A 16,666-nucleotide genomic window follows, 5' to 3' on the forward strand; every position below is an offset into this window, starting at 1 on the left:
AGCATCTTGGTTCTATTGGGTATGGCGAGATCCATGCATTTGTATGTGTTCGTACAGTGCATTGGTGTATGATTTGGCGGTCATGCAACTATTCCCCATTTGCATGGGTGCCGTGAAGTTAGCCACCTCTGTTCTTAGGAGCCCAAAGTTAGCTTTTAAGAAGTTTTTCATGGTGGTTACCTTTGTTGGGGGGTGGGGTGGGAGGGATGTGGATTTCCAAGGTGATTAGCTTGTGATCGGATCTAACCAGGGAGGAGTTGACTATTGGTGTAGTAGAGCAATTGTTGCCCATGTTAGTAATGATCAGGGCAAGGATGTTGCTACCTCTAGTGGGGGTAAGAACGAGCTGGTCCAGGGTATTGGAATTAATGAATTCCAGAAAGTGTTGGGCAAGAGTATTGGTACATGAGTAGTTTTCCCAGTTAATGGAGGGGTAGTTGAAGTTGCCCAATATGAGAGTGTTAGGTGGGACCCTAATATTCTGTAGGGTGCTTTAGGAATGTGGAGTGTGAATCTTGGGACATGGTTGGGGACCCATAGCAGGTTACTACCTGAATCGCTGTCTTACCCAATGTTAGCCGCACCTGAAGTATCTCAGATGCGTTATGTTGGGCTGCCAGTCTGGAGGTGTGTGCATCCTTTATGAATATGGAAACACCACCGCCTTTGGAGCTTCGGTCCATGTTCTGGAGCTGAAAGGTGTGGAATGAGTTGTAGCCTGGGAATGCAGTGGTGCTTTCTGCTGCCTTGAACCAGGTCTCTGTTACAGCACAAATGTCGATGTTCTCCATTTTAGGGAGTACTTCGAGCGAGTGCATTTTGAGAGTTAGACTTCTAGCATTAAGCAGCATGACCCTCAAATTGCATTTGTTTGTAGCTGTTACGGTGGTAATTTGGTCTTTGGAACACCACCTAAAAAAGACACTGTAGGCACAGGATCCAGTAAGTTAGAACTGGGGGAGTCCCCCTCAACAAAAATAGGTCGGTCCCAAGCCGAGTCCCTCAAGAATTGGTCCTGGGACTGCTCCTTTTTGGCATTTACTTCTCTGAAGTCAAGGCCAATGTCATGGACCTCTGACTGACCAAATTTGCACATAATTGCAAATTAGGAGCAGTCATGAAATCCCCCACTGACAATGTTCTCCAAGATGGGCTGTCACAAACCAATAACATGCGTTAGAGTCATGTACTAAACTGATTGTCAAGAAATGCATAATAGTATTTTTCGGGAAGTCATCCACCCTGGGAGCACTCATATTGACAACCCACCTCTAAGAGATGACCCAGTAGTCTGGGCCTTGGGGACACACAGAAACAGTAACTAGCCTTTGACCATCACATGTCTCCATAATTAGGAAATCATTCAATGTTGTGCAAAAAAAAAAAAAAAAGGTATAGCATCTAGGTTAGGTCCATGCAGGCCGTTGTTCCACTGTTTTTAACATTCGTCAGACCTGTGTTTGAGTCCAGTGCCCCATTTGATATGTACCTAACCAGGGGCGGCTATCAATTGGAACATCCACAGAGGTTCCTCACTAAAAGAATACAGGGCCATAGTAGTATGTCCTATGCAGACCACCTTAAAGCCCTATCCCTGTATTCTGTCTCATACAGACTGTTGAGGGGAGATCTATGCCTGGTATACAAGACATTGCCCAATCTCATCCTGATGGACCTCCTTTATATCCAAAACAGCACCAGAATTACCCATTCTAAAGACTTAAACCTTCCCTGTGGTATAAATACGACCTACTGGAGAGACAGGTATATATCCCAGGGACTATCCCTTTTCTGAGAAGACTCCTCATCTATGTAAAGCTGAGTTCATCCCTAACCCAGTTCAAATATAATTTGGACAGTTGGATGGGAACAGGAAATTCATCCCTGGTTTGGTACCTATGTCATTAATGGACACAGACAGCTGGTAAATGGTTCATCTCCCAAGTTCCTCCTTACACTTATCATGGCTACCAGAACTTGTCATTGATTTGGGATGCATGGGTAGAATTAAAAAGGGTATAGTGGTAGTTAGCGTATTAGACACGTGAATATATGTTTGGATTTCATCAAGACTGCCTTCTCATCATGCAGTCAGAAAGATTTGAGACTGTTCTCTCCACTGTTAGCAGAATGAAATGCAGACTACAAAAGATAGAGTGAGACTAACACTGATTTTTGAGGACGTGGCTGAGAGGGAGCCTGTGAAGTGTAGTAATTGAAGGTAACTTCATCCTGTGCAGGATAGATAGCCAGAGTGGTGTTAGGCTCCTTATTTACCCTCCCTTTTTTTAGAATTATTCATTATTCATATCTGGTACTGGTGATTTGTACAGTGACTGTCTTCACGTGATGAAGAGAATGGCACTTGTAATGCAAGCAGCTGGCTTGGTTTGTCCAGTAGGAATACATTTTCCCGCAAAGTGGTTGGGGATGAGTAAGCTTAAACTCTTTTCCAGATATATACAGGCAGGTCATCTAGTTTGAGAACAGCCCAGGCTGTTGAGAGGGGATGTTGGTGGTGATACTGTACAGAAGAAAAAAAAAACTGTTGGGGTCATCATTGTCCTTATTCTCATATATTAAGTAGAGTGCTTGCTTGCATAGTGTGGGCAGTGCACCTTTTATTTTTTAAGGCTTTACCAATAGTATAGCATGCAGTTCTGGAGGCTACATCTGAACAGCATTGATGATGATTGAGAGAGGGTACATAAGTTAGTAACTAATTTGGTTGAAGTGTTAGAGAAATGAATGTTATATAATCCTACTCTAGGAAAGTGTCTGAGAAAAGGAACATTAGACATGATCCTGAGTGACAGAACTGTGAGATGGAGGACTTGTAGCTGGAACTTGAGAGTAAGAGTAAAGCAGAGAGATGAGGGTATTATGAGTAGATTTTGAGGAATTCTTTTTAATGCAGATGCAGAAGGTTCTTTATTGGTAGGTGGGCTGGTGGAGTACTCTCCATTTGCAGGTGATGGAATGCAACTTTTATGGCAGTTGAGAGAGGCTAGAGTAGGCAAAGGGTAAAGCTACTGCACAGGGAATAGCCCTGCAACCATTTTAGTGTGATAGACACAGTAGTCTTCCATGGGCTAAGTTTTATGTTCAAATGTTTTTTGCAGATATGAAGCCTCTCCTGCACCCCATCCCATGTGGGGAAACTCCCCCTCCTTACTTAAGTATACTAACTCCCCAGTTGAATTACTGTAGAGAGAGATAAAAAAATCTCTCCCCAGGCCACATACTATGCCACTCTTGGTATGCAAGTAAAAATGCACCATCACTGGTTGTTTGAGAAACATCATCTGAGGAGTAGAATATTAGGGATACGGGAATGGAATGCAAAATTAAAGGCACATGGGATGAAACTGAGTACAGATAAGACAAATGGTAAAGGCAGCAAATTGAGGAAATCAGAAGAAGCTGAGAACTGAGACAGGGAAGATAAAGTAGCTCCAGTTGCAGAAAAGATAAAAAAAAAACAGCATAACCTTCTCCACTGTAAACTCTACAAGGTGTATGGTAACATTATTTCCATATGTAGTAAAGATGGAAGAAGAAATTGTACTGTTCAACTTTATTACATTTCTTCAACATTTAACGAAGGGGAGAGAGAGTGAGATGTAGTGTGCTTTTGTTTGTGTTGGGGGGGGGGGCAGTCCATCTTTCGATCTCTTTTGCAGTAGACCAAGATATATGGGACATATCCTGCTAAGGATAGGATTATTGGCTAGATTCCAAAGCTGTAGGGTCCCTTCCATGAGCCCCAATCCCTCTAGTGCTCAAGGAGACCATGGTAAGGGTTCTAAAACATCAGAGATTTTGTTGCTTTTGAAGTAACCAGCAAGTCCTTCTCTGCTGCTGCTTTGTGCTTGATGGCCAGGCTAGTGCTTCACAAAGCTGGGCAGATAAGTATTCCTTTGAGGACTACTATACATTTTACCTCTTCTGTCAGAGATAGTTGGACACCCTTTACAACCTGTTACCTGTCCACAGGACATCAAAGGCAGATGGAATGAGCATTTTCAGTAGCTTTTGAATGAAGGAAAACCCCACAGAAGTTGTACTGCCCCAGAAACTGCCTACAGTGAGAGAAGAGGAAGACCCACCCTGGAAGTAAGAATATCAGTAGGGAAAATTGTCAGGGAAACCAGCAGGCTCTGATGAGGTCACAGCAGATATAATAAATATGCTGGGTAAGATAGGGGACAAATGACTCCTGAGGGTACTCCTAACAGTGTGGAGAGAAAGGCATGTCCCAGATGATTGGAGAAATAGTGCCAGTGTACAAGAGCAAAGGGGACATCTACAAATGTGGGCAGTACAGAGGCATCAAACATCTGTCACATTGCATGAAAGTTCTGGAGAGGATGATCGATAAATGGATATGCAGAACAGTAGCATGTAAGATGGGAGATGAGCAGTTCAGATTCCAATCAAGATGCAGCACAACTGACCTGACATTTGCAGTGAGACAGATAGTTGAGAAGAAGCTACAGGTGAGGAAAGAGTCCAAATGGGCCATTCCTAGACTTGGAGAAAGCATGTGGTTCAAAGTCCTGGAAGCATTGGTAGAATTACTGCAGGGTATGTACAAGGACCCAGTGACTTGAGTAAGAACAGTATTCGGTCTCAGAGGAGTTCCCAGTGGAAGTGGGTGTGTACCAGGTTTCAGATATGAGCTCCCTTCTGTTCATACTGGTGATGGACTACATTAGCAAAGAGGACAGCGGGGACAAATCAGCAAAGTTGCTGTATGTAGACAATGTGGAATTTCAGGCAGACTCTAAGCAGGAGCTTCAGCAATGGATACGGGAATGGAATGCAAAATTAAAGGCACATGGGATGAAACTGAGTACAGATAAGACAAATGGTAAAGGCAGCAAATTGAGGAAATCAGAAGAAGCTGAGAACTGAGACAGGGAAGATAAAGTAGCTCCAGTTGCAGAAAAGATAAAAAAAAAACAGATTATGGTTGTTCAGACATGCAGAAAAGTAGAAGACGATCTGGTGAAGATGATTTGAGACAGACAGGAAGAAGGTAAGCAGAACTGAGGACATCCAGGGAAGAGGTGGATGGATTGTGTGAGAGGAGATCTGCGACAGTCAGGCATGAGTGTCGATGAAGGCAGGAGTGTGGCATTGAATCAAGAGAGGTGGCGACAGTTAACACAATACCCCACCCCCATGCAGAAAAATGGGGAAAAGGGGGTCTGCTGATGATGACTGTTAGGGTTTGTAACTATGATTAAGGGCTGTTGTTTCATTGATTGGCATATACATCCAAAACTTCAATCACATCTCGTCTGTTTGTGCAGGATAAGAGTGCCACACTCATGTTTTGCTAGTTGTTTGTAGGTAGCTTTTAGCAGTAGTGTGTGGGTGAGAGCCTTAGGAAAAGGAAGCAAAAACTTTGAGCATTTTACTTCTCCCATGTCATCTTCAGCCAAAGAAGAATTAGCTGTGTTTTTCCAAGGGCTTGTTTAAAGCCTTTCAGTCATGAACAGCCTGGATCTTCCCTTCACTTAAAAATTAAAATGTTCCCTTTGCTGTGATTCTGATTCAGTCTGAGGTAGAGGGATTGGGGCTTGTGCTCAATTTCTTAAGTTTCTGCCCTATGTAATGGGGAATTTGAGTTTTAGGAAAGCTTTTCTTCAAATTAACTACTTGAATGTTTGTATTTTTCTAATGAAGAATGAAGTTATTTCATTAGGAACAGAAAGAAATAACTAGTCTCAGCAAGGCTGGTGTAATTGCTTAACATAGTACTGTCAGCAACATAGCTGCCCTTCAAATTATAATTTGCAGGGGTAGATTTCTGTCAAACTGCAGCTATTCCTCCATCTTACCAGCTTTAGAAGATGCCTTCTTTGCAGCCACCAGTTTGCCTGACAGCCGCTAGCCCTAAGAAAATCAGGTAAATTCTAGAAGTATCTCTAGACTTAAAAAATCCTTTCCACAAATCATAAAATAGACCCTGCAGTGAGTTGTCTTTCAAAACCATCTTCATCCAAATACCTTATGGTGGCTAACCCTGTTCTGTCTGATAAAAGATGCAAGATCCATTGGTAGGTTTAGGAAAAAATTATTTACTTCTTCCAGATTGTCATTCAGGATGGTGAATTGTCAGGCTCGTGTATGTTTCTGCTAGCCTCCTTTGACAATAAAAGGAAGTTAATTGCTGACCTTTCTTATTAAGGCATCTTGAATTATTTTCTTTATTTTGAGAGTCTGGTAACTAAGCACTCTAAAGTGTTATGACAATTGATGGTGCTGTGAATGCTCCCTTCAATAAGGGGGCATTGTTTGTCCATTGCTCTGTTGAGGTCCTCCAAAAGATTTGAAGAATAGGGAAAGTTCATTCAGGGGGATTATCCACATTTTAACCTCCCAATACCCAAATGTAACAGAAAATGTCCTCCTGGTACAGGTTTCTTTACTAAATAAGCCCTCCTAACAAAGCACAGGAAAGTAAACTTTCAGAAAACAAAGGTAAGTAGGTTCAAAAAAGAAGGGAGGATCCTCCCAAAAGCAAATAAGCCTCATCTTGTTTGTCTGCCGCCCCACCTTGGCAACCCAGTAAAGCTTTTCCAAACTCTACAGCTTCACTTTCCTCTGTGCCGAGATGACTTCAGATACTTGAATTCTGGGAATCATTTAAAAATCACAACTTGTGGAATGTGTTATTAAAACGTTTTCTTATTGCATTGTTTTTCTGGACTTTGGATGCTTTATTGATTAGATTCTACTTGTGGTCTAATTGGACTTTAGCTCAGTCATGTGGTGTTAGCAACTTGCTCGGGATGGCTTTGTTTTTGCAGTAGTGTCATTTAACATTCTACGTGTTGTACTGCTTTGTTTTTTCTTACAAGTAACACATTGTGTCAGAATCTTTATCCAGGTCAAGGTAGTCAGTATGCATTGCTTTGCCATTATCCATGGTTTTAGTGTGACCTTGCCCCATGCTGATTAGACGCTACCCAGCCTTGATGAAAGCAGACTGGGGTGGATCCAGTGTCTGTAGGTTTCCTCCGTCATTGTTTTTCATTTCCATGATCCTTTCCATTGGTTTGCATTTGAGACTAGTTGGACTTTTATAGGTCTGTAGTTGCTAAGGTCTACAGATGGCCTCCCTTATGCAGAGGATAATAGTTGTAACATTCACCTGGCAGAAAGCCTCTCTGGAGGTTCTGGTTGAATAGCGATTCTAGTGGGTCAAACGGGTCATAATTCATGCTGTTTAGGAGTCATCCTGGGATATTATCGGTGCCCATCGATGCAGTATTCCTGGTTTAGAGAGTGCATTGAGGACCCGCTCCCTAGTAACAGTGAAGGGATTTATGGTTGAGGATATTTCTTGAGTGGTGATTGAGGGAATAGGGGGATAAAATTGGAGCTAGATTTACTGTCCAGTAGATTTGTTATGTCCTGTGGCTTAGTATAAGTGGCTGCATTCACAATGTTTGGCACATTGTTGCATGTTGCCTTTGAGGTTGCTGACATAACTGAAAACATTGTGAATGTCCTTGCTTGGGAGGCTATTTTGTACCCCAAATTTGGCTTTGGTAGACTTCATTAGTCCCCTGAGTTGCTTGTTTACTTTGAAGAGGGAATTGTTAACTTGCTAGGCATAGCCTTTTTTAATTTTAGCCATGATTTTCTTTCTTTTGTTCATGCAAGAGTTTTGATGTGGAATTTCAAAGAGGCAACCTTTTTTGAGGTTGTCGTATGCTTATTTCATCTGTCGCTATGCATCTATTTACATGACTATACAGGGATTCTGTGAGCAACTGTGCATATGGAGCAGTGTTCTCAGGGTTTGCGGGAGCTTGGAGTTTTGCTAGGGTGTCACCAAATAGGAAGTTGGTCGTAAAATAATTCTCAAGTTCCAGGGTTAGTTGGGGTCCTGGGTTTATTTTTTTTATTTCAATGAGACAGCTTTATGAACCTACCTGACTAGGTAGGATATTACGCTAGGCGGTGTGCAATTTTTCCCTATGCTCATAAGGACTAGGTCAAGGATATTAGTGCCCCAAGTGGGAGTACAAACCCGGCTGATCAAAGGTGTTTGCGTCTATAAAGATAAGGAATCTCTGGGCCTGTATGTCTGAGATTATTTGTTTGATTCCCAGTTTATATTGTTTTTATACTTGATGATCTCTCATGCATGTCAGTCACTCATGTATTGAGCCTGTGTTATGAAATTGTGGTTTTAATTAGTTGAGTGTAGAAGACTGCATTGTAGTTTTTATTTGGCTGGTTCTTTGTTCTTTACAATAGCACACTTATTTATTTGTGACAGTTCTTTTTAATACTAGATGAACAATCCCAAGTGCTTTCCTTACCACTGTGAAGACATTTTAATCAAAGCAAAGATTCCAGGTTCCTTTACAGCAGTGCCTGTTTTGAATGTATGGCTAACAGTTCAGTGGTCAAAGTTCACACCTTATGAAACTTGATGTTGTAGTGAAATAATCATAAGTGTTGGTGTCTAGACATTCAACTCTGTGTAGTACCATTGTATCTTGAAGTGGAAGCAAGCGCAACAATCTGTGTATTTGTTACCTACTTTTACCAAAAAGATACAAGATTATAAAGGGAGTGTCCAGTATCCATTTTGTTCAGTGTTCTCAGACTTCCTGTTTACCTGCCTGGCCTCCAGTACCCAATGGGTACATCAGGTCTACCAGCTACTCTCCAACATCCCCCGACTTGCTTCATTTTTGCTGGGACAGACTGTGAATACTAAGTGCATCCAGAAGGCTCAGCTTGTCTGTACTTCCATCAGGATCGGGAGGGGGATTATGACTTACCCACTCCAACCCCCTACGCTTTTTGATTGTCTGAGGGGAGGGCAACTGCCCTCTTTAGACCATACCTTCTCTTAGGGACTGTCAACAAGCTCCCTCCCACTTTGGGATGGGCTTGCCCAGCCTTTTCCTGCCGCTCCATCAGTTGGCCGAGCTGCTAATTGAACCCAGTTTGGCTGAGCCATAATCAGGGCTTTGTCACTGTACTCCACTGGAGCAGCAGTCCAGCATCCATTCTTGTAGTACTCTGTTCATCCTGTGTACTGCCTGTACTACTCTGCATATATTTTACTCTGTGTTCTGTTAAGAAGCCAGTTTGATCTATTTAGCTGTATATCAGATAATTTTACCATTCATAGCTTAACCATTATATGTGCACAGTAGCATAGCATCACATGCTTTTTGCTAGATCAGTATATGTTCTTTGGCTGTTATCAAGTTTGTAAAGCAAGGCATTATCTTCACACATGTATAAATCTTAATGTAGGAGCAAAGGTTCTTCCATTTCTATCTGTAATAGAGACATGATCACCACTTATTAAAACTGCTTGCTACCACATTTCTGGTGTCTGCTCATCTTATATTTATTTATTTATTTATTTACTGTTTTGTTCTCAAATGGCTTCTTCTGAATTTGAAGTTTTTTCTTTGTCCCTTTTTTGTGTTTTGAATGTTTTTTTGCTGTTGCTGATTTGGATGACCCGTGTAATGCATCAGTAATAGGATTATAGGAGGTACAAGGCACATGTTTGAGTAGCACATATACCTAACCGATACTGCCCTCAAGATCTATCCCCACTTCCAGAATAGCAAAACATGTCAGGTGAGGGATGAACCTGCAGCTACCTATCCAGTCCTAAAGGTCAGTCTTGAAGGAGGCAAGGGTGTCATTCTGCTTAACATGCAAAAGTAGTTTTGTTCCAGAGATTGGGGCAACTGTTTGGGTAATGAATCTGTCTCTCTGACATCCTTTATATGTTGGTGGAGGTTCAGGTATATGTATATCTGTATCTATTTTGCCCTCTGAAGATATGAGAAATCTATTAGGGTGGGGGTCTTTGGCACAGAATACCAGACAGAGAGGTGCAGAACTCAAGTGAAAGAGTATAGGGATAGGGCTTCTAGTGTGTCAGGGTAGCTAAGTGTTTTTAGGCTTGTAATCTTTATCAACCTTTGGGGCTTTATAACTGCATGATATGTATGACAAGGTACATGCCAAAAGGGGCATATTGCACTCTGTAATTGGTTCAGTTAGGACAGAGTACAGAGAGAGACAGTGATATCATTTGACCTAGATGAGATGTCTTTGGAAATCTATTGGGCTAGATAGGAGTTCCTAACTAGGGTTGCAGCATGATGATCAAAGGTGAAGGAATCGGTGATGCTGGTGCCAAGATCCCCAACTTTTGTGTCTCTGTACATAATTAGTTTTTAAAGGCATAGTCCTTTCTAACCTACATCTGTAACAGTGGGGAAAGGACCGACACCCAGGTTGTAGTCATCAACAAATTTGGTTAGCCACAAGTCAGGTCTTTGTGATGTAGATCAGAATTTTATACACTAAAAAGTGGAGTCCAACTACTGAGCCCTGTGGCTCTTCACTGGTTTCTTTCTTATTTTCTGAACTGGCATCTTCTACCCTAATTTTGTGACTTCTATCTTACCATATAAGGGCATGCCTGCAGTTCTTTTAACTTGATTACTGTGCTAGTATGGTGTAATGTGCCAAGGGGCTTGGCTGGATTTAGATATGCTTTATAGTCTGAGTTACCACTATCCACTGCCTCTGTATAATAATTGTCTTTCTGCTTTTCCCGGGTAGGGGTCGCCACAGCGGAACTCGAGTCCGCTAATGAGTGGCAGTGGATTTTTACGGTGACGAGTTGCCAGCCTGACGCCCAACCTTCAAAGAAGGCGCACCCATTCACGCACCTACCTGCATGTCTTTAATGTCACTCGACTGTGGGGAGGACATGCAGACTTCCCACAGAAGACGTTCCAGCCAAGAATTGAACAGGAGAACCTCTTGCTGTGAGGCAACAACGCTAACCGCTGCACCACCGCGGCTCTTTGAAATTTATCCAGTTGAGTAGATATGATCTGCCCTTGACAAAAAAAAAAGAAATGGTTGAGGGTCCATTTTCTTGAGATTTCTAATATCCTTGTTTAAGAGGTCACATTTTGATACGTTGCATGGCCTTGCAAATAAGACTAGTTAGGCTGATAAGCCTGTAATTCTCAGGGTCTGTGGTAGGCCCCTTTTTCCAAACCTCAGGGACATGCTGTGCAACTAAGCTCAAGTTAAACAAATATGTAGGCATCCAGATAAATTTTCTGGGTCCATGGAAGTGGTGTTTTTAGTATTGGAGTGTACAGTTGGGACATTTTTATGTAGTGATCTCAATGGAGTAGGATTCTGACATCTGTGACATTTCTGTTCTATAGCAAAATTAGCACTACATTTGTCTGCAGGTATGTTAGCTATGTCTTTTGGCTCAAAGTGCATAATGGTATTTTGGATTATTTTTGCACATTGCAAGGTGTTATTTCTTACAGTAGGAAACCAACAAATAAGGATTTGTAGCTAACTTTGGCATTTGATTCCAGTTTCAGTTCGTATTCAGCTTTGGTATCTCTGGTCATTTTTAGTTCCTTATTGACATTGATTAGATTACTAATGTGGGTGGATTTGTTAATGGGACTTTTAAAAAGTGTTTTTCTTTTGTTATAACACTTTTTTTGAGTGGTGGGTCACCAATGTGGTTTATTTTTAAATTTCTCATACTTGGTTCTAGTGGGGACTGCTATGCCGTACACTTTTTATGAGGTTGCAGAGTTCAGATGAAAAAGTAGCAGCTGAAACTTTATGGTGAGATGTGACACTCCAGGTAAACTTAGATAGCTAGCCATTAGAATTTGTATGTTTTAAACATTTCAAATACAAAATAGTATACTGTTGTGGGGTCAATGGCTTTAAAGGAGAAAATTACTAATTTGTTTCACTTTAGCGGAGATGGAACTATTGAGGGCTTGTTACACTTGGTTAGTAGTGTTAGAGTGGATCAGGTCCAGAATTTTCTGACCCTTGGTGAGATGATTAAACATTTATTCTAAGGAGTTGGAGGAGTTGTTTGCCATCTTGGAATCTTTTGGCATACCAAAATTTAGAGTTGTAGGTACACCAGTAGACTGAAGGATAGCTGAAATCACCCATTATAAAGTTAATTGACAATGTACATTTGGGAATGTGTCATGCTCTAATGTGGACATGGATGGTGTCCTACAGCAAATTATACATAGATGATCATTCTTAAGAGTAGCTTACACTGTGAAAGACCCATTTCTGTTTAACTTTTTCTTTTTTTGCAAAGAAATACACATGACTCTATAAAACACCAGTACTAAGGACCAAAATTTACACCAATAAATAAATAAGACTCACTGGATAGATGGGTTCCTAACTCCATGTATTTCTGGCCTATGATGGAAGTTACCACTGCAGGTCAAAGTACTACGTTGACTATCACCAAGATTGGCATGTGTGCCTACCAAGGCAATCATGTACAGTCCTGCTTGATTTAAGAGGTGAGCACTATTAAGTGCTTGAAAAGGGTGGCGAGAACTTTGTCCGTCTGCTTAAAAGTGTATTTAGCTGGACATCTTATGATTTCCATAATTGCTTGTTTAGTATTGTTGCTATATTCCTGTGCAAGTTGGAGTTCAATATTAAGGCCCTGAGGGATTTGCGTAGAGACAATGATATCCCTGCTGCAATGGAGACGCATCAACAGTGTCCCTCAGGGCTATGGAGACGCATCAGCAGTGTCCCTCAGGGTTGAAGGCATAGTAATCACAGAATCCAGTTAAGCTGAGACTGTCATCCTTTCACTGAAACTAAGTCTCAGTTGTAAGACTTTATCTTACCTTTTTTTCAGTCTCACTTTGGACATCTTCCTTGTTCTGACCTTCTAAAAAATCTTCCCATTTCTTTTCCTTTATCTTCCCTGTGGTAACAAAGTGTCCATAAATGGCTCAGTCTTGGAGTGGGGTGTCGTTATGTCTCTAGGTTGACCTGTGGTGCTACTTCCTCCTTTGTTCATTAGCTTTATTAACTTAATCTCCTCCTTTTACGTAGAGCAAAGAGCCTCCTCACATACTTATTGTTGGTTCTGCCTTCAGATTATGTGCCCTGGTGTGTTTGATGGCATTCTTACTACTGAGCACAGCTGGGTGTGGTGAACACTGTGCCCAATTGTCAAAAACTGAGTTTGTAACACTGAGGACAGTTTCCACCAGAACTTTAAGATTTGAACTTAGAATAATAAAGCTAGGAAGTGTTTGTGTTGTGAGGGTCTCTTAGAATAATAAAGCTAGGAAGTGTTGGTGTTGAGGGTCTCCTCATGCATGCTGGGTAATGCACCACCAGAAATAGATACTATTGTATTCACATAGTACCATTTCAGTTTCAGATGACTGACTGTTAGAGAAAAGCTCCCAGTCATATGTTATTGATTGGTTCTGTAATTGTGATTAACATTATTGCCATGAATCCATGTGTGCTTCCCTGTCTGGCTACTCTATATTATATTGATTTCTCTGTTAATCAATGCAGTGAGCTGAAAAGCCGTTTCTTCTAAATCATTTCTTTCCATGTAATGACCGCCTTTCATTTTTGTGGATAATATGATTTCTGCTGTCTGTTTCTCCCTGTTTCTGAAGCATTCCTTGCTTTAGTTCTCATCTGAAATGTAAGAAATGGGACAGGTGTACACTGATAGCATGGTAGTACTAAGACAAAGTAGTAAAGGGGTCGTGTTTGAGGAAGAAACCTGATAATAATGGGTTGTTTTGTATAAGTATGAAGGCTTGTTAAAGGAGAATAACTAGACTGCTGACCCTTTTGTGGTTTAAAATGGTGCAGTGGTCATTTGTATTGATTGATTTGATTTATTTATTGTTGCCTTATTTACCTACATATGTCATAACAAGTAGTAATTTTATTAATTAATATTCTAGTATTTAATTATAATTTAATTGGAGTGGCATACAGGACTTCAGCTGTTTAACAATGAGGTATTTAAGTCACAGTGCCTTTTTTTATTCACATTTGCATGGCATTCTCTGAATACCAAGATATTTAATTCTAACTGCAGAAGTGACTTTCTGTACAGGATTTTTTTTGCTGGCCTGCTGTGACCAAAGCTTATTGAGCTGCTATGAAAAACAAACAAATCTTACAAATTCTTTTCTTTTAATTAGGTACAGGGATGCTACATACGTGATTTATACAGGTGATCAGGGTGTCACTGGAGAACAGATAATAGATGGTGCGTATAGAAGATTCCATATCAAACTACCAAGGCCTGTGAAGTTTGTTTTCTTAAAAAAGCGCTACTTGGTAGAAGCCAGTCTATATCCTCACTTTACTTTATTAGGACAAAGCATTGGATCCATTTTCCTTGGCTGGGAAGCACTTGCAAAATGCATACCGGATATTTACATTGACTCCATGGGCTATGCATTCACTCTCCCTTTGTTTAAGTATTTAGGAGGATGCCATGTTGGCTGCTATGTTCATTACCCTACTATTAGTATGGACATGCTTTCAGTGGTAAGAGACAGGAGAGAAAGGTTCAACAATGTGTCTGTCATTTCAAAGAATCCTGTTTTAAGTAAAGTGAAACTCCTTTATTATTATATGTTTGCTTATTTATATGGCTTAGTTGGATCATGCAGTGATGTCATTATGGTAAATTCTACATGGACTGAGAATCACATTCTTGGGTTGTGGAAGTCAAGAGACCGCACTAGTGTTGTATACCCACCATGTGATGTTAAGACATTCCTTGACATTCCTTTGGATGATGGGAAAAGCAGAGCTCAACAGACCATTGTTTCTGTTGGCCAGTTCAGACCTGAAAAGGATCACCCTTTGCAGATTAGAGCTTTCAGAAAACTGCTGGACAGTAAAGATGCCAAGCAGAGATCTGCATTAAAACTCATCCTGATTGGAGGTTGTCGAAACCAAGATGATGAATCGCGTGTGTTTTGCCTCAAAGACCTATGTGAGAAGCTAGGAGTCAAAGAAAATGTGGAGTTTAAAATAAATATTCCTTTTGAGGAACTGAAGCAATACCTGGCAGAAGCAGTGATTGGATTACATACTATGTGGAATGAGCATTTTGGTATTGGTGAGTTTTATTTTTCTTTTACCTAATTTTCTATGTTCGCTGATTTGGAAGAACACTGTACATACTAATGTGCTGTACAAGTTTTATAGTTGAGAGGTTCATTTAAGTTACTTTATTGTGTTGCCTAATTGTTATTTTGGGAGTAGCAAGAACTGCAAGTCCGAGCTTAAAGCAGGTGTGATACTTAGAATGCTCTTTTTATGTCTTACCAGTTGCCTGAATGTTTTTCTTAACAGTTTATTAATAGAGTAATTTAATTAGATTTTTCATACTGGTTTAGTTTTATAACTACCCATTTATCAGATGTGAAGTAGATGGCTACTGCATTAAAAAATCTATGTTATGACAAATAATGATTTACAGAGGTATATAACCATATATGTATGTCATGGGGTGCACTTTTAAAAATTGCTTCTAACTGAAGCATTGGCTCATGATAACTTAAATGTGTAAAAAAAATAATATAAACTGAATAAGTAAAGCAGATTCTTTTTGGTTTACCTTAATTTTTCAGTTTAAAGTATCTTCTCGTATCTAAGCTGCTTAATAGAAGTGGGTACATTCTAGAAGATGTGATGAAGCTGCAAAAATCTGGCTGTGCACCTGCGGTGATTTGCTTCAGTTTTTTTTTTATTTTTTTATACAACTTCCGTGTTTCTCTCTTGCTGATCGGGTAACTATTGTATGTACTGAAGCAGTTCTGCCTCCTGAAACTAAGTGTGCCTGTTTGCATGATGCGCAGTTGCTGTATCTGATGTTTTCCCCTGTTCTCACAATTCAGAACTTTTGTCAGCATAAAACCCAAGACATCTTAAGTGGGAAAAGCTGAGCGTTTAATTTTACATGCACAGTGATTAGCTGCGGCGGTGCTAAAATGTGATGTAGACGGCATAAAATTAATGAGCTCATCAGAATGTGTTATTAAATGCGCTGTGGAAGTAAAATTATTCCTTAATATAATGCAAAAGTTGCAGTGTTCTTATTTGTAAACTGTGGTAAGTACAAACTTCTGAAAGTAAAAGAAAGGAAGTGGGATATAGTCATCTGTGGTCCAGCATCCCCAAAGCTGTACCTTGTATGGTTGATTCACATTGCAGATGTCTTTTGTTTCTGGAGCCATACCAAACCAACTCAGGCCTGCAGTTCTTTATCCCCTGTGATCCACTTACTTGAAATTCTGCAGAAGGTTAGTCTTAAAAGTTCCCTCCTCTCACAACATCCGTCCTTGAGAGTTTGATCTGTGTGTATATCTACTCCTTCATTTTGATCATTGGAGCAATGTAATGTTACACAGACAAGAGGGGAGCAGGCTCTCGTGTCCACAGGATATGATTGTTAAATCTGAAATCCTCATTTTAGGTAGATTCTGTTTCTTCCTTCCCTTCTTCCAGAACAGCTAGTTAATTTATAGCACTGGTTGAGACCATCCTTACAAGCCTTGCAGAACCATTGGCTTTCTTGCGCCTCATTGAATTTTGGTAACCTGTTCAGCACCTAGTGAACAAGTGATAAGATAAACTGCAGCAGTTAGGTTTAGAGCTTGTGCTAAACCCTGTAGTGGCATGCCACCCAAGGCTAATCACTTGTATAGGCCATCCATTGAGAGGACATATGTTCTTGCCGGGCATCCAAAATCATTTGTTTATGCTGTTTATTTCTGCATAG

At 40.6% G+C, this 16,666-nt stretch overlaps 1 protein-coding gene across 1 annotated transcript in view; it reads left to right on the plus strand.

Annotated features, from left to right (window-relative positions):
- The window catches only part of ALG11 (ALG11 alpha-1,2-mannosyltransferase), a 180,858-nt gene that overhangs the window by 87,038 nt on the left and 77,154 nt on the right, over nt 1–16,666 (plus strand). Inside the window, exon 3 of the mRNA XM_044071672.1 lies at nt 14,070–15,001. Within this exon, the coding sequence (XP_043927607.1) occupies nt 14,070–15,001 (932 nt within the window). The remainder of the gene's footprint in view (nt 1–14,069; nt 15,002–16,666) is intronic.

Source organism: Protopterus annectens, chromosome 5.part0 (genome assembly GCF_019279795.1).
Source record: "Protopterus annectens isolate FY-2018-M chromosome 5.part0, PAN1.0, whole genome shotgun sequence".
Taxonomy (NCBI): domain Eukaryota; kingdom Metazoa; phylum Chordata; order Ceratodontiformes; family Protopteridae; genus Protopterus; species Protopterus annectens.